This window comes from Bos mutus, chromosome 9, assembly GCF_027580195.1.
Source record: "Bos mutus isolate GX-2022 chromosome 9, NWIPB_WYAK_1.1, whole genome shotgun sequence".
Lineage (NCBI taxonomy): Eukaryota > Metazoa > Chordata > Mammalia > Artiodactyla > Bovidae > Bos > Bos mutus.
Genome location: NC_091625.1, coordinates 84,011,405 through 84,031,697, shown reverse-complemented (window position 1 = coordinate 84,031,697; position 20,293 = coordinate 84,011,405). Strand labels below are relative to the sequence as shown.

Here is a 20,293-nt window from a genome sequence, read left to right as displayed (position 1 = left end):
AGAGGTAAAGAATCTGCCCGTAACACAGGAGACTCAGGTTCAACTCCTGGGTTGGAAAGATCCCATGGAGAAGGAAATGCAACCCACTCCAGTATTCTTGCCTGGGAAATCCCATTGACACAGGAGCCTGATAAGCTACTGTCCATGGGATTGCAAAGAGTTGGACACGACTGAGCAATTGAGCAGACAGGCATTGAAGTGGAATAATTTTGACAGGTTCAAAAATACTGTGGGAGTTTTTTATCACAGAAAGTCATGAACTGGAAATGTGTATTTGAGAAAGTCGGTTTCTACTATGTGTCTCAGTTAAGGCATTCACTATTTTTTGGAAACTAGCATACAAGAACATGTTCTGTGTTACAAAATTTGCAATGCTGGTACATAGAACAAGAGATGTGTGTGATCACATTCTTTATGCCTGGGTTCCTCTGACTCATTGTTAAGTGTCCAAACTCCTAACACTTTGAGTGTGTGCTTAACCCACAAATGTTCTTGTCCAATGAAGGAGGTTTGTTGACGTTCTGCTTTGAAAGAATTTAAAAAAGGAGCAAGTCTGGAGCAAATAGTTTTATTAAAATAATTTATTTTAAAGTTTCATTTATGTGGTGAGTTTCTTTCTTTTTTGAGTGTGCTTTTTCAAGCTTGCATCTAGACTCATATATTATCATCTCTATCCTATTCAATGATTTCAAAGCATATTTAAAAACATTTTCTATTTGAAAGTCTTTAAAGTAACAGAAAAACAACAGCGATTTTTCTCATTGTTGAATTTTTCAAAGGCATTACGAGCCTATCCTAGTACTAACTCAAAATGAAGCAATTCAGAGTGAGACACATACATTTTATTACATTCCAAATATTTTGAGACTATTTTTTTATTGAAATTAGAAAATTTTAAACTCAAATAATAACTTTCTGGGAAAAACCAATAAATTAACATCAAAACATAGAAACTACTTCTAAGGTGGGAAAATATCTATTTTTCAGTTGACCGAACCTCTTATTTTTATCAACAGGCAAACTTCGAGATAATGAAAAATGGGTTTTCTTCTCCAGAAGAAAGGTGGTGTTGGGCATGTCCTGGTCACTTTTTCTTCTCTTTCTTTTTTTTGTGTCCGTTGGGAGCTGGGACCTTCTTTTCTGGCTCCACTCTGCTTGCTGCTTCCTCTGCAGCCTGAGCCTCCAGCCTTAGGCGCTCAGCTTCCAGTAATTTGTTCCTATATTCTTCCCGGATGTTAAAGATCTTCTGCCGGGCTTCGTCTAAGGAGTCCTATTCCAAAATGAAACAAAATGAAACGACAAAAACAACAGCAAAAACAAAACAGCGCCCAAGTAAATAAGATCCACGGGTAGAGCCTTATTAAGGTTCCAAAAAAAAAAAAAACTACCCTTCCTTTCCTCATGCCAATAGAGTCATGTAGGAAATTAGAGAAGGAAGATGAAAGTTAGGGTATGATCTCAAATGTTTATTAATGAATAAAACATAAGATAACAAAGGACACGTTAGGTTTTACAGAATGGTGAATAAAAGCACAGGTAGGAGAAAAATAAAGAGAAAAGTGAAGAAAGAAAGAGATTTTGACAAAGCAACTGGCTACTTTAAATGAGTTCAGATATAATCTGTATAAAATATGCAGCCCAGCGTGTCTCTCACAGTAACTGTGCTCAGTAGATGACTAGTTCCCCACACATACTCTAGCCCTGACAAAATGTCTGAGTTGTACTTGGGGAATTTCCTAATAATACCACTTCTTTTCTTCCTCTCTCTTCACCTTCACTTCTTAAGGTGGATGGTGCCACCAGTTTCTGAGCTTTTGAGGGATTCTGCCACTCCAGCACTCTTGCCTGGAAAATCCCATGGATGGAGGATTCTGGTGGGCTGCAGTCCATGGGGTCACTAAGAGTCGGACACGACTGAGCAACTTCACTTTCACTTTTCACTTTCATGCACTGGAGAAGGAAATGGCAACCCACTCCAGTGTTCTTGCCTGGAGAATCCCAGGGACGGGGGAGCCTGGTGGGCTGCCGTCTATGGGGTCGCACAGAGTTGGACACGACTGAAGCAACTTAACAGCAGCAGTGGAGCAAATTAGATTGACTCTTTCTTTGTTGTTGTGTTTTTTTTTTTCTTTAATTTATTTTTTAATTGGAAGAAAATTGCTCAATAATGTTGTTTTGGTTTCTGCCTTACGACACAAATCAACCATAATAATACATATACCTCCTCCCTTCGGAGCCTCCCTCCCCTCCTCTCATCCCACTCCTCTAGGTTATCACACACCGCCAGGCTGGGCTCCCTGTGTCATGCAGCAACTTCTCACCAACTATCTATTTTACGAATGGCAGTGTATATATGTTGACGTTACTTTCTGCATTCCTCCCACTCTCTCCTTCCCCCAACGTGTCCACAGTCCATTCTCTGTATCTGTGTCTGCATTCTTTCCCTGCAAATACATTCATCAATACCATTTTTCTAGATTCCAGATATATATGTGTCACTATATGATACTTGTTTTTCTTTCTGACTTACTTCACTCTGTATGACAGGCTCTAGGTTCACTCTTAGGAGTTTTTGTACTGCTGGCTTAGGATTTGGCTGCCTCAAATCTGTTAATGCCATCTTCCTCCACCTACTTTCCAGATTCACAGATGTTTTGCTGTTGTTTTCTCTCCCATTCTTCCCATTTTTGTGGGTAAGTTTCTAGTACTGTGTTTAAGAGGGATTTCAGGGAATGAGTAAATTAGATGTATAATTAATTTGCCAGTTTTCTGAGAAGTTGGGAATGAAAGATTTTCAAGACTTCTTTCTACCTAGTTAAAATGTGATTTTATGATATCATTCTAATATTACAAAAGAATCTGTCAACCGTGATCCACGTGTATGCCCTTGTAGACTCACTCGCATTTCTCCATACATTTCCAGCACTTTATCTTTCACTTTAAACCTTTCTTCTTGCTTGATATCACGAATGCTATGGAGTCTGTTCCGATACTGTCGAAACTGGTGGACCTCCTCTGCCTTTTGCATTGCCTGTTGCTGAGTTAGCTCATCTGTTTGCAGCAGAGGCTCAATATTTGTTTTTCTTGATATAAAAAAATCAAAAGAAAACATAAGTCATTTGGGAACTCTGGAATGACCTTCAGCACTCAAATAATTTAAAATCTTATCAACAGAGTAGTGATCTGAATCAAATCAAATATCAGAAACAGAAAGAATAAACCACTATTTTTCATGGACTAGGCTCCATTTATTAAATCATTAATATTTTAGAAAAATAAATTGGATGTACTATTTGAAGAGGTGTTTGTGGAATTGGTGTTTGAAACTTTGAGAATATTTTGTAGGTTTTTTCTTTTTAATTTATAAGCTAGGTTTGAAAGTGTTTGTGCTATATAAAACTTATAAATGTGCTTGTATAATTACCTCTATTAATCTTATTGTTTGGTCCCTAAGAAAATTCAATCTAATTAAATAACAGCAGCATGTATGATGGGGTTTTTCCATAGCTCAACTCACCTTAACCAGGCTACAAATTAAGTCCTTACAGAAAGTATTTAAGTCCTTCTATAACTGACTTAATAAAACATTTGCTAAATTTAACATATAAGCTATATATTTCAAAAAATTCAGATGCACTTAATATGCTTAATAAATATATTAAGCATTTAATTTCAAATTTTCAGTTATTTAGCAACTGCCTATTGACAATATGTTCAAAATTCTATGAACACAGATGTCTACTTTAATCATGTTTATTAAAACTTACCGTATATATTGATTTAGGTCTACACATTCTAATTTCTTTCGAATAAGCTGTGGAGACATTTCCAAAATTGTTGGGGATCGTGAACGAGGCCCTATTTAAAAAAAAAAAAAAAGTCCTAGGCTTTCAAGAAGGAACCAACAATGACTAAGTAAATGATTGTATATATTATTTAAATTGAAATATGTTGGGCTTGCCATGCTTAATGTGATTTAATGACTTTACTGAAGCTTAATTGTGTTTTATGCTTATCCTCTAGCTGGTGTTACCATATTTGTAGTTAAATGGTGATAACAAAATTAATATAGAAAAAAATGAATATGCTCTATAAGAAGAGTTACAAAATCACTGTTTTAATTAAATGAAAACAGAGACCAAAGAAGGTCATACTGCGTTACAAAATTTCATTATAAGCAAGTTAAATAATCTAATATTTAAAGAGTTTGATCTATTCGTGCAAGCTATACTAAGCACTATGGGGGTGGAATATAAAACTGTTTTTAAGACAGTAGCCAGGAAATGGAAACAACTGAAATGTCCAGTGACAACTGAATGGATAGAGATGATGTGGTGTATATATAGATATACACCCACACAGTGGAATATTACTCAGTCATAAAAGGAACATAACTGGGTCATTTGCAGAGATGTGGGTGGACCTAGAGTCTGTCATATAGAGTGAAGTAAGTCAGAAAGAGAAAAACAAATATCATTTATTAATGCATATACAAGGATACAGATGAACCTATTTCCAGAGCAGGAATAAAGATGCAGACAGAGAGAATGGACATGGGGACACAGATGAGTAAGGGGAGGGTGGAATGAACTGGGAGATTAGGATTGACATATATCCACTACCACGTGTAAAACAGACAGTTAGTGACAGCCTGATGTGTAGCACAGGGGACTTAGCTTGGTGCTCTGTGATAATCTAGAGGGGTGGGATGGAGGGTGGCAGGGAGGTACAAGAGGGAGAGAATACATATATAAATAGTATAAACATATAATTGATTCACTTCTTTGGATGGGTGGGAATGAGAGAGCTGCTGCTGCTGCTGCTGCTGCTAAGTCGCTTCAGTTGTGTCCGACTCTGTGCGATCTCATAGATGGCAGCCCACCAGGTTCCCCCGTCCCTGGGATTCTCCAGGCAAGAACACTGGAGTGGGTTGCCATTTCCTTCTCCAATGCATGAAAGTGAAAAGTGAAAATGAAGTTGCTCAGTCGGTCTCTGACTCTTAGCGACCCCATGGACTGCAGCCCACCAGGCTCCTCCGTCCATCGGATTTTCCAGGCAAGAGTACTAGAGTGAGTTGCCATTGCCTTCTCTGGTTTTATGAAGCTAATAATAATCAAAACATTATGACTTGACATTTTCTTAAAAATTTAACCATAGTTTTTGATCCCTATTTGCATAAAATATCCAGGAATGGCAAATCTACATAGAGAAAAAGACTGAGGCTGTTGGTGGGAATGCAGAGTGACTTTAAGAGGGCACAAAATAATTTATTTGGATAAAAGGAATGTTTTGAAACAATATTTGGTACTGATGGCACAACTCTGTAAATTACTAAAAAGTATTGAACTATACTTTCAAAATTGGTAATTTGAAGGTATGTAAATTACACTTCAGTATTTTTTTAAAAGAAATTAAATGGTCTGGAAAGGCTGAATGGTTAATATCTTAGTCTCTAAAGTTTCTTTCTTGAATCTATTCTTCTGGGTTCATATGAGTCTGTGGGGGTAAAAACAACAACAGCAACAACAACAAAAACAGTTACTTTTGATTTTCAGTGTTCACTTGTTATACATTATCTACTCTACTGGACTAAAAGATACTGTATGTTTTTTGTTTTTCTTTGAGAATAATTGCTTTACAATGCTCTGTTAGTTTCTGGTGTACAACAAAGTGAATCAGCTATATGTTTATACTATTTATATATGTATTCTCTCCCTCTTTTACCTCCTTGCCACCCTCCATCCCACCCCTCTAGATTATCACACAGCACCAAGCTAAGCCCCCTGTGCTATACAACAGGTTGCCACTAACTGTCTATTTTACACATGGTAGTGGATATATGTCAATCCTAATCTCCCAATTAATTCCACCCTCCCCTTACCCATCTGTGTACACATGTCCATTCTCTATGTCTGCATCTTTATTCCTGCTCTGGAAATAGGTTCATCTGTACCATTTTTCTATATTCCATGCTGCTGCTGCTAAGTTACTTCAGTCGTGTCTGACTCTGTGCGACCCCATAGACGGCAGCCCACCAGGCTCCCCCGTCCCTGGGATTCTCCAGGCAAGAACACTGGAGTGGGTTGCCATTTCCTTCTCCAATGCATGAAAGTGAAAAGTGAAAGTGAAATCGCTCAGTCATGTCCAACTCTTAGCGACCATATGGACTGCAGCCCACCAGGCTCTTCCATCCATGGGATTTTCCAGGCAAGAGTACTGGAGTAGGGTGCCATTGCCTTCTCCATCCATGTATATGCATTAATAAATGATATTTGATTTTCTCTTTCTGACTTACTTCACTCTGTATGATAGACTCTAGGTCCATCCACATCTCTGCAAATGACCCAATTATGTTCCTTTTATGGCTGAGTAATATTCCATGGTATATCTTTATTCATTCATCTGTTATTGGACATTTCAGTTGTTTCCGTTTTCTGGCTATTGTCTTAAAACATTTTTATATTCCACCCACATAGTGCTTAGTATAGCTTGAGCAGACAGATCAAGTGTAAGGATAGCTCCCCCTCCCCCCCAAAAAAGAAATTACACTGAATTTATGGGTAAATTTAGGGAGAATTAGTATCTCAGTATATTGAGTCTTCTAGCCCAAAGAATTCCCACCTTCTATCCTCCCCACAAAAAAAGATACCTCATGTCTAAAGGCAAAGGAGAAGCCCCAGCAAGATGGTAGGAGGAGCAAAATCATGTTTAGAATCAAACCCCAAACCCATCAGAGACGCTCAGAGGGCTCAAACAAAACATTGAGTGCACCAGGATCCCAAGACCCCACAGACACTGAGCCAGACCTGTGTTTGAGTCTCTTGCATAGGTACAGGTCAGCAGTGGCCTACCAAAAGGGCACAAGCTCTGGGTGCAGCTACCTGGTCACACAGCCTGTGGCATAAGCCCTCTTGGAGGAGGTCGCCATTAACTCCACCATAGAGCTGCCAAGCAGACGACCCACAAACTGCAGAACAATCATATCAGAGAAATTCTCACACTGTTAAGAAAGTTCTAGGGCACACAACAGATTTCCCAAACTAGGGATCTGGCAAAGGAACTGAGAACCCCCAGGGAATTTGATTTTGGAGGCCAGTGGGATTTGATTACAGAACATACACAGGACTGGGGAAACAGACTGTTGGAGGGCACAAACAAAACCCTGCATGCACCAGGACCCAAGACAAAGGAGCGGTGACCCCACAAGAGACCAGACTTGCCTGTGAGTGTCCAGGAATCTCCAGCAGAGACATGGGCTGGCAGTGGCCTGCTGCAGTCTCGGGGCACTGAGTGTGGCAGTGGGACCTTTTGAAGGAGGTCTCCATTATCTTCATTACCTCCACCATAGTTTGGTCTCAGGTCAAACAACAGGGAGGAAACCCCACCCATCAACAGAAAATTGAGTTAAAGATTTAGAGTATGGCCCCCATCAGAAAGCTTCATAAGCCTCTTATCCTTATCCATCAGAGGGCAGACAGACTGAAAACAACAATCACAAAAATCTAACCAATCTGATCACATGGACCACAGCCTTGTCTAACTCAATGAAACTATGAGCCATGCCATGTAGGGCACCCAAGAAGGATGGGTCATAGTGGAGAGTTCTGACAAAATGTGGTCCACTGGAGAAGGGAATGGAAAATTACTTCAGTATTCTTGCTTTGAGAAGCCCATGAACAGTATGAAAAGGCAAAAAGATAGGACACTGAAAGATGAACTCCCAAGGTCAGTAGGTGCCCAATATGCTACTGGAGATCAGTAGAAAAATAACTCCAGAAAAAATGAAGAGATGGGTCCAAAGCAAAAACAACACCCAGCTGTGGATGTGACTGGTGATGGAAGTAAAGTCCAATGCTATAAAGAGCAATATTGCATAGGAACCTGAAATGTTAGGTCCATGAATCAAGGCAAATTGGAAGTGGTCAAATAGGAGATGGCAAGAGTGAACATTGATATTTTAGGAATCAGAGAACTAAAATGGACTGGAATGGGTGAATTTAACTCAGATGACCTTTATATCTACTACTGTGGGCAAGAATCCCTTAGAAGAAATGGAATAGCCATAGTCAACAAAAGAGTCCAAAATGCAGTAATTGGATGCAATCTCAAGAATGAAGAATGATCTCTTCGTTTCCAAAGCAAATCATTCAATATCACAGTAATCCAAGTCTATGCCCCTACCAGTAATGCTGAAAAAGCTGAAGTTAAATGGTTCTATGAAGACCTACAAGATCTTATAGAACTAACACCCCCCAAAGATGTCTTTGTCATTATAGGGGACTGGAATGCAAAAGTAAGAAGTCAAGAAACACCGGGAGTAACAGGCAAATTTGGCCTTGAGTACAGAATGAAGCAGGGCAAAGGCCACTAGAGTTTTGCTGAGAGAACACACTGGTCATAGCAAACACCCTCTTCCAACAACACAAGAGAAGACTCTACACATGACATCACTAGATGGTCAATACCGAAATCAGATTTATTATATTCTTTGCAGCCAGCGATGGAGAAGATCTATACAATCAGCAAAAACAAGACTGGGAGCTGACTGTGGCTCAGATCATGAACTCCTTATTGTCAAATTCAGACTGAAATTGAAGAAAGTGGGGAAACAACTAAATCATTCAGATATGACCTAAGTCAAATCCCTTGTGACTATACAGTGGAAGTGAAAAATAAATTTAAGGGACTATATCTGATAGACAGAGTGCCTGATGAACTATGGATGGAGGTTCATGACATTGTACAGGAGACAGGGATCAAGACCATCCCCAAGAAAAATAAATGCAAGAAAGCAAAATGGCTGTCTGAGGAGGCCTTACAAATAGCTGTGAAAAGAAGGAAAGTGAAAAGCAAAAGAGAAAAGGAAAGATATACCCATTTGAATGCAGAATTCCAAAGAATAGCAAGGAGAGATAAGAAAGCCTTCTTCAGAGATCAGTGCAAAGAAATAGAGGAAAACAACAGAATGGGAAAGACTAGAGATCTCTTCAAGAAAATTAGAGATACCAAGGGAACATTTCATGAAAAGATGGGTTCAATAAAGGACAGCAATGGTATGGACCTGACAGAAGCAGAAGATATTAAGAAGAGGTGGCAAGAATACACAGAAGAACTGTACAAAAAAAAGATCTTCATGACCCAGTTAATACCAATGGTGTGATCACTCACCTAGAGCCAGATATCCTGGAATGTGAAGTCAAGTGGGCCTTCGGAAGCATCACTACGAACAAAGCTAGCGGAGGTGATGGAATTCCAGTTGAGCTATTTCAAATCCTGCAAGATGATGCTGTGAAAATGCTGCACTCAATATGCCAGCAAATTTGGAAAACTCAGCAGTGGCCACAGGACTGGAAAAGGTCAGTTTTCATTCCAATCCCAAAGAAAGGCAATGCCAAAGAATGCTCAAACTACAGCACAACTGCATTCATCTCACACACTAGGAAAGTAATGCTCAAAATTCTCCAAGCCAGGCTTCAGCAATACATGAACCATGAACTTCCAGATGCTCAAGCTGGTTTTAGAAAAGGCAGAGGAACCAGAGATCAAATTGCAAACATCCGCTGGATCATCAAAAAAGCAAGACAGTTCCAGAAAAACATCTATTTCTGCTTTATTGACTATGCTAAAGCCTTTGACTGTGTGGATCACAATAAACTGTGGAAAATTCTGAAAGAGATGGGAATACAAGACCACCTGACCTGCCTCTTGAGAAACCTACATGCAGGTCAGGAAGCAACAGTTAGAACTGGACATGGAACAACAGACTGGTTCCAAATAGGAAAAGGAGTATGTCAAGTCTGTATATTGTCATCCTGCTTATTTAACTTCTATACAGAGTACATCAAGAGAAATGCTATGTTGGATGAAGCACAAGCTGGAATCAAGATTGCCAGGAGAAATATCGATAACCTCAGATATGCAGATGGAACCACCCTTAAGGCAGAAAGTCAAAAAGAACTAAAGAGCCTCTTGATGGAAGTGAAAGAGAAGAGTGAAAAAGTTGGCCTAAGTCTCAACATTCAGAAAACGAAGATCATGGCATCTGGTCCCATCACTTCATGGCAAATAGATGGGGAAACAGTGGAAATAGCGACTGACTTTATTTTGGGGGGCTCCAAAATCACTGCGGATGGTGACTGCAGCCATGAAATTAAAAGATGCTTACTTCTTAGAAGGAAAGTTATGACCAATCTAGACAGACAATTAAAGAGACATTACTTTGTCAACAAAGGTCCATCTAGTCAAGGCTATGGTTTTTCCAGTAGTCATGTATGGATGTGAGAGTTGAACTATAAAGAAAGCTGAGCACCAAAGAATTGATGCTTTTGAACCGTGGTGTTGGAGAAGACTCTTGAGAGTCCCTTGGACTGCAAGGAGATCCAACCAGTGCATTCTAAAGGAGATCAGACCTGAACATTCATTGGAAGGTCTGATGTTGAAGCTGAAACTCCAATACTTTGGCCACCTGATGTGAAGAGCTGATTCATTTGAAAAGACACTGAATCTGGGAAAGATTGAGGACAGGAGGAGAAGGGGACAACAGAGGATGAGATGTTTGGATGGCATCACCAACTCAATGGACATGAGTTTGGGTAGGCTCTGGGAGTTGGTGATGGACAGGGAGGCCTGGAGTGCTGCAGTCCATGGGGTCACAAAGAGTTGGACACAACTGAGCGACTGAACTGAACTGATATCTGCAGAAAGTTTGCATTGTTTTAAGTCACTAAGTTCATGATTATTTTTACAGGATAGGAAAATCATACAATTAAGTTAATTTGTTTTTATTTTTGTTAAATATTTTATTTAATTGTACACCTTCAGAATTTTGAAATGTTTCTAAATCAATCTTTTCCATTTGATCATTGCTTTTTGGGAGAGGCTAGGTCTAGTTTTCACTGTGTCATGCAAAAAATCCCAGTCTCCCATTGACCATTTAATCATGATTTTCACATGTGGTTGTAAAAGTCTCCAGGAATATTGTAAAGTGATTAATTCATAAAAACTTTTTAAAAGGGATTATTCATTCATAAATATAATCTAATGCAAAATTTTATAAGCATGAAAAACAATATCATCAAATTAGTTTTTCATTTTTCAAAAGTATGCCTTTATCAGCAGGATACAAGTAAGAAAAAAGAATACCATACTACAAACCCCAACTTTGCTCCATCAATAAAACAGAAATTCAGTCATGTTTTTCACTTTATAACATTAAATAAAATATTCCTAAAATATTGGCATCTTATATACAACAGGACTCTTCTAGAAACCAGTGGTTAATAACTTATTTTTTCATTATGGTTACTCTGTGATTTTAGATTTCTAAAGTTCAAGTGTTTTTCTTAGGAACATATCTACTTTTGTTGCATTTATTTTTGGCATTCAAACTTGAATTGTTTCTTTTTTTATTTTATTTTATTCTTTAACTTTACAATATTGTATTGGTTTGCCATATATCAAAATGAATCCGCCACAGGTATACATGTGTTCCCCATCCTGAACCCTCCTCCCTCCTCCCTCCCCATACCAATCCCTCTGGGTCGTCCCAGTGCACCAGCCCCAAGCATCCAGTATTGTTAAGACACCAACTCTGCTCACTTTGATTGGAAAGAAAATGTTTTTGATTAATTAGATGTTTATGTTCTTTTGCATCCTGCCAAATAATATATATTTTAACAGAGAGGATGTAAAAGGGGCCAAGAAGGTTAATCTTCATGTTCATCTGTAAAACTGTTGTATCAGAATAAAGTGTATCTGAATAAGGTGCTTCCCAGGTGGCACAGTGGTAAAGAATCCACCTAACAGTGCAGGAGATGTAGGAGACATGGGTTTGATAGCTGCATTGGGAAGACGCCTGGAGAAGGAAATGGCAACCTACTCCAGTATTATTGGATGGAAAATCCCATGGACAAAGGAACCTGGCAGGCTACAGTCCACGGGGTCACAAAATAGTTGGACGCGACAGAGCGTGTGTGCACAAAATAAGGTGTAAGCAGAGGATGGACTTGGACCTCCATAACAGTGTAGCTCAAAGAGTCTGTGTGTGTGTGTGTGTGTGTGTGTGTGTGTGTGTGCTGTCCTGCTGCAAACAGATACTCTATGGGATGAGTCTTGAGAGTGCACATTTAGAAATATTTTTATAGCAACTACTCATCACTGGATCATTTTATTGTATCCTATAAAAGTTTCAGTTTGCAACAGAATCAGCAGAAAACTTTTCATTGTAGATAGTAAGAAAATAACCATTTAAAAGGAATGGTGAAGAATGAGTAAGTGAAGTTGCTCAGTCGTGTCCGACTCTTTGCGATTCCATCAACTATAGCCTACCAGGCTCTTCCATCCATGGGATTTTTCAAGCAAGAATACTGGAGTGGGTTGCCATTTCCTTCTCCAGGAGATCTTCCTGATCCAGGGATTGAACCTGGGTCTCCTGCGTTGTAGGCAAACGCTTTACCATCTTGAGCCACAAGGGAAGATCCATCAACTTATTGTAAAGCCTGGAGAAAAGTTTGGGAATAAAGACCAAGGCACTTTCCAAGGCCCCCAGAAATAATAGGGAAATTGAAAGCCAAGTTGGCACTCGAACTTGATGATGGCTTGGTGTTGCAAAAAAAATGCTTGGATGTGAAATCAATAATGATATTGTTTACATGTCCTCTGGCATTATGGAGGAAGTTGTTCTAAGTTACCTATTATATATGAAGATAGTAGCAAGAGTAGGGTAGTATTTGAAGAGTCACAAACAAATGAGTAAATAAATATACATATATGTATATGTATGTTGCTATTTGGGGATTCCAGGTGGTGCTAGTGGTAAAGAACCTGCCTGCCAATGCGGGAGACATAAGAGACGTGGGTTTGATCCTTGAGTTGGGAAGATCCCCTGGAAGAGGGCATGGCAACCTACTCCAATATTCTTGCCTGGAGGATCCCTTGGACAGAGGAGCCTGGCGTGCTACAGTCTACAGGGTTGCAAAGAGCTGGACACAACTGGAGCAACACGGCACACACATATATTGCTGTTCAGTCACCAAGTCATGTCTGACTCTTTCAAGCCCATGGACTGTAGCCCTCCAGGCTCCTCTGTTCATGGAACCCTCCAGGCAAGACTGCTGGAGTGGGTTGCCATTTCCTTCTCCAATGTATGTGTGTATATGTATACAAATGTAAAGCCCAGAGCATGTAAAGCTGTCACAGGGTCTACAGTCTCCTATGGGTAAGGTGTCTTCAGGAGAGAGGGCCAATTTGTGATGCACCAACAGCAGAGGTGGGAGCAACACACAAAGTTCCAGAGAACAGCTAGGTAACTGGACCTGTGATTCTGAAGCAGGATGGCTGCTACAGCAGCAGTATCCGGGGTATACAACAGGGTTTCAGAGCCATAGGATGTACTAGAACCACACAGTAGCACATCCCTTTTTGGTGGGAGGGTAAGTAAATTTCTTTTTGATGGTACATAATTAAACTTATCATTTTATATTAAAATAAAATGATAATAAGACATATTTAAGAGTTCTTTGAAGAATTTTTTGCTTGAGGACAGGCTGCTTTGGTCACTAGATCTTCCATCCCTACTCATTTTTACCTGTCCTCTCTGTTTTGTGACCCCTCCTTATTACCCCAAACTATACCCACATAAGGGGTTAATATCTAAAATATATAAACAGCTCATACAACTCAATATCAAAAAATACAAATCTGATTAAAAATGGACAGAAGACCTGAATATACATTTTTCCAAAGAAAACATACAAATGACAAATAGGCACATTATAAGATGCTCAACATGCTAATCATCAGAGAAATTCCAATCAAAACCACAATGAGGTATCACTTCATACCTTTGGAATGACTATTGTCAAAGAAATTATAAATAACAAATATTGGCAAGGGTGTGGAGAAAAGGGAACCCTTGTACACTGCTGGTGAGTATGTAAATTGGTGCACCCATTGTGGAAAACAGTCTGGAGGCTCTTTAAAACACTAAAAATAGAGCTACCATATGATCTACTCCAGGGTATATATCTGAATTCCACTCTTGGGTATATAGCTGAAGAAAATGAAAACACTATTTCAAATAAGATACATGCACCTCAAATGCACATGTTCCATAGCAGCACAATTTACCATAGTCAAAATATAGAAGCAACCTGAGTGTCATCAGCTGATGAATAGATAAATAAGATATGTTGTGTACACACACACACACACACACATATATTTGGCCACCTGATGCAAAAAGCTGACTCATTGGAAAAGACCCTGATGCTGAGAAAAATTGAGGGCAGGAGAGCAGGAGAGCACGGGGTGATAGAGGATGAGATGGTTGGATGGCATCATTGACTCAATGGACATGAGTTTGAGCAAACTCCAGATGGTGAAGGACAGGGAAGCCTGGCATGCTGCATTCCATGTGGTTGCAAAGAGTTGAACATGACTTAGCAACTGAATAATCAGTCAGTCAATCTATCTATATACAATATAATGGAATATATTGTATATATATAGTGGACAAATTTGTGTTCAAAACATGGATTTACCCTACCAATAAGGGCAATACTTACTGATGTTTTCCTTCCGTAAGCTCTGATCACGCTCTTCCTTCCCTGCTGGGGAAGATCCTCCACTTTCACTGTTTGTTGACTTTGCTAGATCCTTCATGCCCTTGCCTGCTTGCCACTTCTTCCACAGCATGCTCCCTGATGGGTATAGACTCTTTGTTATCAAAATTCATGGAACTTTTTATGACTCTTTTATGGCACTCGAAGATGTTACTACTAAGTACGACATATACAGCACTAAAAAAACCTTGCATTCTATGAAATCACACACAAAAATAACAAGACATATAGAATACATAAATATGTAAAGTTCAAGAATGGGAAAAATTAATTCATCATCATAGAGATCAGACGAATGGTTTCTTTGAGGAAGGAAAAGTCTGGGAAAGAGAATGAAGAGGACTTCAGAAAACGAAGATCATGGTGTCTGGTCCCACCACTTCATGGGAAATAGATGGGGAAACAGTGGAAACAGTGTCAGACTTTATTTTTCTGGGCTCCAAAATCACTACAGATGGTGACTGCAGCCATGAAATTAAAAGACGCTTACTCCTTGGAAGGAAAGTTATGACCAACCTAGATAGCATATTCAAAAGCAGAGACATTACTTTACCAACAAAGGTCCGTCTAGTCAAGGCTATGGTTTTTCCTGTGGTCATGTATGGATGTGAGAGTTGGACTGTGAAGAAGGCTGAGCGCCAAAGAATTGATGCTTTTGAACTGTGGTGTTGGAGAAGACTCTTGAGAGTCCCTTGGACTGCAAGGAGATCCAACCAGTCCATTCTGAAGGAGATCAGCCCTGGGATTTCTTTGGAAGGAATGATGCTAAAGCTGAAACTCCAGTACTTTGGCCACCTCATGCGAAGAGTTGACTCATTGGAAAAGACTCTGATGCTGGGAGGGATTGGGGGCAAGGGGAGAAGGGGACGACAGAGGATGAGATGGCTGGATGGCATCACTGACTCGATGGACGTGAGTCTGAGTGAACTCCGGGAGTTGGTGATGGACAGGGAGGCCTGGCGTGCTGCAATTCATGGGGTCGCAAAGAGTCGGACACGACTGAGCGATGGATCTGATCTGATCTGATCTGACTGGGATGTTTTATCGTGATCTGAACAGTGGCTCCCGAGTATACATGTATGTGAAAATACATCAAGCTGTTCAATTAAAATATGTGTCTTTATTAACTGTAGTTTACATGATAAGGTCAGCCTTCTCTGAACTCTATTCTCCACTTGGCTTTGTCCTTAACTGGTGGTGAATCCCAGTTTTAGCAAAGAATCCAGCTAAACTAGTTTGAGAATCTCCCCACCACTGATATCTAATTAAACTTCTTATCCTCCTCTTCCCCGACCCTTGATACCTAGTCAAATTCATAGAGGTATTTTTTCATTAGTTCCCTGCTTGTTATAAGTCTTCAGTTGTTTGTGTCGTGTTCAGAATTGAGTTCAATCTCTCTCCTCTTACAATGGTCTTGAATATAATCTTCTTTGCCATTTTTAACAAGTATTCAGTGCAATAAATTTTCTTTTACATAAACTTAACATAACTTTTAAAAACTTAATAATAAAATATAGAGCTTAATGAACAAGGACTGTATTCTATTCACCTTTATATTCCTAACATTATATTGAAAAGAAAGTGAAAGTATTAGTCACTCCATCATGTCCAACTCTTTATGACCCCAAGGACTGTAGCCCACCAAGCTCCTCTGTCCATGGGATTCTCCAGGCAAGAATACTGGAGTGGGTTGCCATTCCCTTCTCCAGGGGATCTTCCCAACCCAGAAACTGAACCCAGGTCTCCTGCATTGCAGGAAGATTCTTTACTGTTTGAGCTACCCAGAAAGCCATTACATTAGACTCTACTTATTACAGGAGTGAGTACTTTAAGAGTTAGAAATATTTAAATTTTTGTCAATTTTTAGATATATGATGTAGGAAGAATAAGGTGACCCTCTGAGTTTTTGTCTCTAAATGCTATAAAATAGGAATAAATAGTAAGGTGTACCTCATAGTTGCCATAGGTTAAAGTCAGGTAATAAGCAAAAGCACTTTGCGCCCACCCCAGAAAAACAGGATTAGGATGAAATTTATTGTTTATACTTTTCATATGAAAAGTTATGGAACATTACTTTTATAACAGTTATTGAGTTATACTCCCAAAGATGTGAAAGTGGAAAAGCACAATTTGTGAAGTGAATGTCTTTAGCCTCCCTGGACAGTGCAGTGCGGTGATAGATGTAGGCAGATGAGTATTTGTGGGAAGACTCTTGGGTGACAAAGAGCACTGTCTGCTTGCTGGCTGTTTCTTGGTAGCTTGTGAATTTAGAAAGTTACTCTGGGTGTGTCCTGGTAAGTTGGAAATAATATTATATATCAGTGGGATGAAGTGAGTAGTAGATGAGATAGAAGTAAAGAATCTGTCGGCCAATGCAGAAGACGCATGTTTGACCCTGGCTGGGGAAGATCCCCTGCAGAAGGAAATGGCAACCCATTCCAGTATTCTTGCCTGGAAAATCCTATGATCAGAGGAACCTCGTGGGTTACAGTCCATGGGGTCACAAAGAGTTGGACATGACTTAGCAACTAAACAACAGCACCTGATTAGTATTTCATAATCCCAGACCCAAGCAAGTCGCTCAATAAAAGTAGTTAACTTCATTACTATGATTCTTATTGCTATTATTTATTGTTATTGGGATTAGAAAAGTGCTAGATTTATAGTTGTATCCCTGCCTTCAAGTTTATATACTGCTACTTTCTAACCAGACTGCACCCTTATTTCTGGTTTCATCTTTTCTTAAGTGGTGAAAATCATATCTACTTGGGGACAAAGTGAACATCTGCTTGGTAAAAAGAAAATGCTTCAGAACCTATTTTCTTATTGAACAGTCCATGACTTTACAATCCTATAAGGAAACAGATTCTGAATTTTTTCTTTTTAGCAAGCATGACTTGTTGACTAGCTATTAAGACGTGCAGGTAATGGCTCCATGCTTGGGGCAGCTGGGACAGGGCCCACTGACCTTCTTCCCCTGCTTTGATTTGGCTTTCAGACACAGGCACGCACTCAGCATCAGGCGTTTTCCTAATGAACTGGCTGAGATAATGGAGACGAGCCTGGGCAGCCTAAAAGACAGACAGCATCAACACATAGTCCAGGAAACACCATCTCAACAGTACTCGTGACAAGGGGAAATGTCAGTGAATATGGCAGTCTGGTCCAGGCCAGCTCTTACGAATCATCAAAGAAAAAAATTCTGAACCATTCATGATTTTGACAGTGATTTGTGAGAACTAGTGAAGAAGCAGTCCTAAAACTTAGACACTGGGCATGCCAGCTTAGATCCAATTGCTCCTGAACTGTTTTTGTCTGTCTCAATAACCCTGAGTTGGGGATATGAAACATATATAATAACAATGTTTCACTATGGCAATGATTCTTATATAAAATAGAGAGAGGGGGAATCATAAAGTACCTGTATTTCACAAGGGCAGTGCATGCTTCTTCTTTATCTAAGGCATGTTCAGAATACTTGAAAGCATGTATTAGACATTTTTTATGCTTTTTTAGTTGGCAGTGTTAAGGACACAGAGTGTTAATCCCAGATGATGTGAAAGAACAAGGTGACCTAAGGTTTGGGCCATAATGGTACCATAATGTGCTTTGCTTTCACAAGTCATCTGGGTATCCAGATAGTATTAATAACATTTCACAATGTGTCCAAATGTGGTCTTAATACTTAGTTAGTTGATGTCTGACAAAATTTCAGATATTTCCTAAAGGCTGTGGTTTCACCAATATGGCTCTTCCTTCAGACCACGCCCAGGAATGAAAGGTAAAGGACAATTTTTCAAACTCAGATAACCTTGATTGATCTTCCTGGCTCCGCCATCTCCCAGGCTTGCTTCATGGCTCGGATTTCATCTGCTCGTTCTGTATCTTTTTTCACTTCAAAAAATTCCGCTTCATTGTGCTCAGTGACCAGCCTCAGAATCCAGTAGGGTTTATTTGGGTCGTCTTGTTGAGGATGGGCAGCACACATCTGACAAGGCACAGTAAAAAAGTTTGGGTCAGATGCTTTCTTCCTTTCAAGAGGGTCTAGATTTTACCTTATGATCCATAATTTCAGTATTAAGTAGTTTACCCAAGAGAAATGAAAACATGTACTTGCAAAAAGACTTGGAAGAGAACATTTATTATAGCCTCGTTCATAACAGCCAGAAAATGGAAAACGATATAAACATCTGTCAATTGATGAATGGATAAACCAACTGTAGTATATTACTTTGTTGTTGTTGTTTAGTCGGGAAGTTGTGTCAGACTCTTTGTGACCCTATGAACGGTAGCCCACCAGGCTCCTCTGTCCATGGGATTTCCCAGGCAAGAGTGGCTTGCTATTTCCTTCACCAGGGGATCTTCTCAATCCAGGGATCAAACCTATCTCTCCTGCTTGGAAGACAGATTCTTTACCATGAGCCACCTGGGAAGATCACATGGACCACTACTTAACATTAAAAAGTAATAAACTATTAATGCACACCATCGTGTGATTGAAGTTCACACAGACAATATTCTGAAATAAAGAAGTTGAACATAGAAGAGTACATCTTGTATGATTCATTTGTATGAAATTCCAGGACAGGAAAAACTTGTATGGGGGAGAGGTGTAGGGATGACATAATCCACTGTGGGGAGGTTTAGGGGAATTGCTAGGCTTATGGACATGGGCTATAACCTAAACCTTGACAGAGATATATAGGTACATGATGAGTGCACTTGGCAAAATTCATCTCACTGAAGTGTATATTTAATATTGCTGTATTTCATTGTATGCAAATTTCAACTGAAAACTATAAATAATTCTAAATTCCACTTAGGCTCATTCATACCATCTCTTTACATAAGGGCAGAAATAGTTATTTCCAAGTCTGTATATATTGATATACATTTGTTATGAAAGATAACATTTTGATGTCCTGTAGGATCACTTTCATGTACCTTAAGCTGGGAGATGATCGTCATAGGACTTGAAAATGTCTAAAAAATTGAGACTTATGGGTAGCAATCTGGTAGGGAGAGGAGCTTGAATCTGATGTGGTTTCTAGCACTTTTCATAAGACTGAGACAATGGCAATTATCCATATTACATAATGCAGATGGGGAAGTGGAGATTGGTGGGGCCACTGAATAAAGTTTTCATAAGCAGTTTGGTTTTAATGTTACCAAAAAGATCTCCTAGCTTTCTACAATATTCCTTTACTACTCTGATGAAAATTTAAATCTCACAATTGGAAATTCTTTTATTTGTTCTTTCTAAAGCACAGCACATAAGCTCTTGCCATCTTTCATACTGCTTGATAAATAAGTCTTTAAGAACCTTCTCCAGGATAAAGTTTTGATTAGGGAAGGGAACACTTTGAAGAACTAAGGGAAGGCCACGTGTCTGTAAGAATTTATGGATTGAATTTAGCTTGTTTGCTTTAACGTGGAATAGTTTTGTTGTAGTTGTTAATGATAGGACTATTTTCTCAGAAAATTCAAATAATTGATTTTATATCAGTGAATGATAAACTGGAGCTTCATTTAGAAAAGTTAACACTCAACATTATCTTGAAGTTTCAAGGCAAAAAAAAGTGGTTGATTGGAACTTCATCTATATTTTTGAGCCACATAATGTTGCAAGAAACACATTTCAAATAGAAAACATCATCTGATTCTTTCACATT

At 39.2% G+C, this 20,293-nt stretch overlaps 1 protein-coding gene across 2 annotated transcripts in view; it reads right to left on the bottom strand.

The window, feature by feature from the left end:
* Nucleotides 1-574: 574 nt before the first annotated feature.
* The window catches only part of ADGB (androglobin), a 190,694-nt gene continuing 170,975 nt past the window's right edge, over nucleotides 575-20,293 (bottom strand). For both annotated transcript variants that reach the window (XM_070376828.1, XM_070376829.1), the window contains 6 exons: nucleotides 18,433-18,609; nucleotides 17,590-17,692; nucleotides 14,565-14,699; nucleotides 3,768-3,858; nucleotides 2,900-3,083; nucleotides 575-1,270 (listed from right to left, as the gene is read on the bottom strand). In XM_070376828.1, coding sequence (XP_070232929.1) covers nucleotides 1,085-1,270; nucleotides 2,900-3,083; nucleotides 3,768-3,858; nucleotides 14,565-14,699; nucleotides 17,590-17,692; nucleotides 18,433-18,609 — 876 coding nt within the window. In that variant the 3' untranslated portion in view covers nucleotides 575-1,084. The remainder of the gene's footprint in view (nucleotides 1,271-2,899; nucleotides 3,084-3,767; nucleotides 3,859-14,564; nucleotides 14,700-17,589; nucleotides 17,693-18,432; nucleotides 18,610-20,293) is intronic.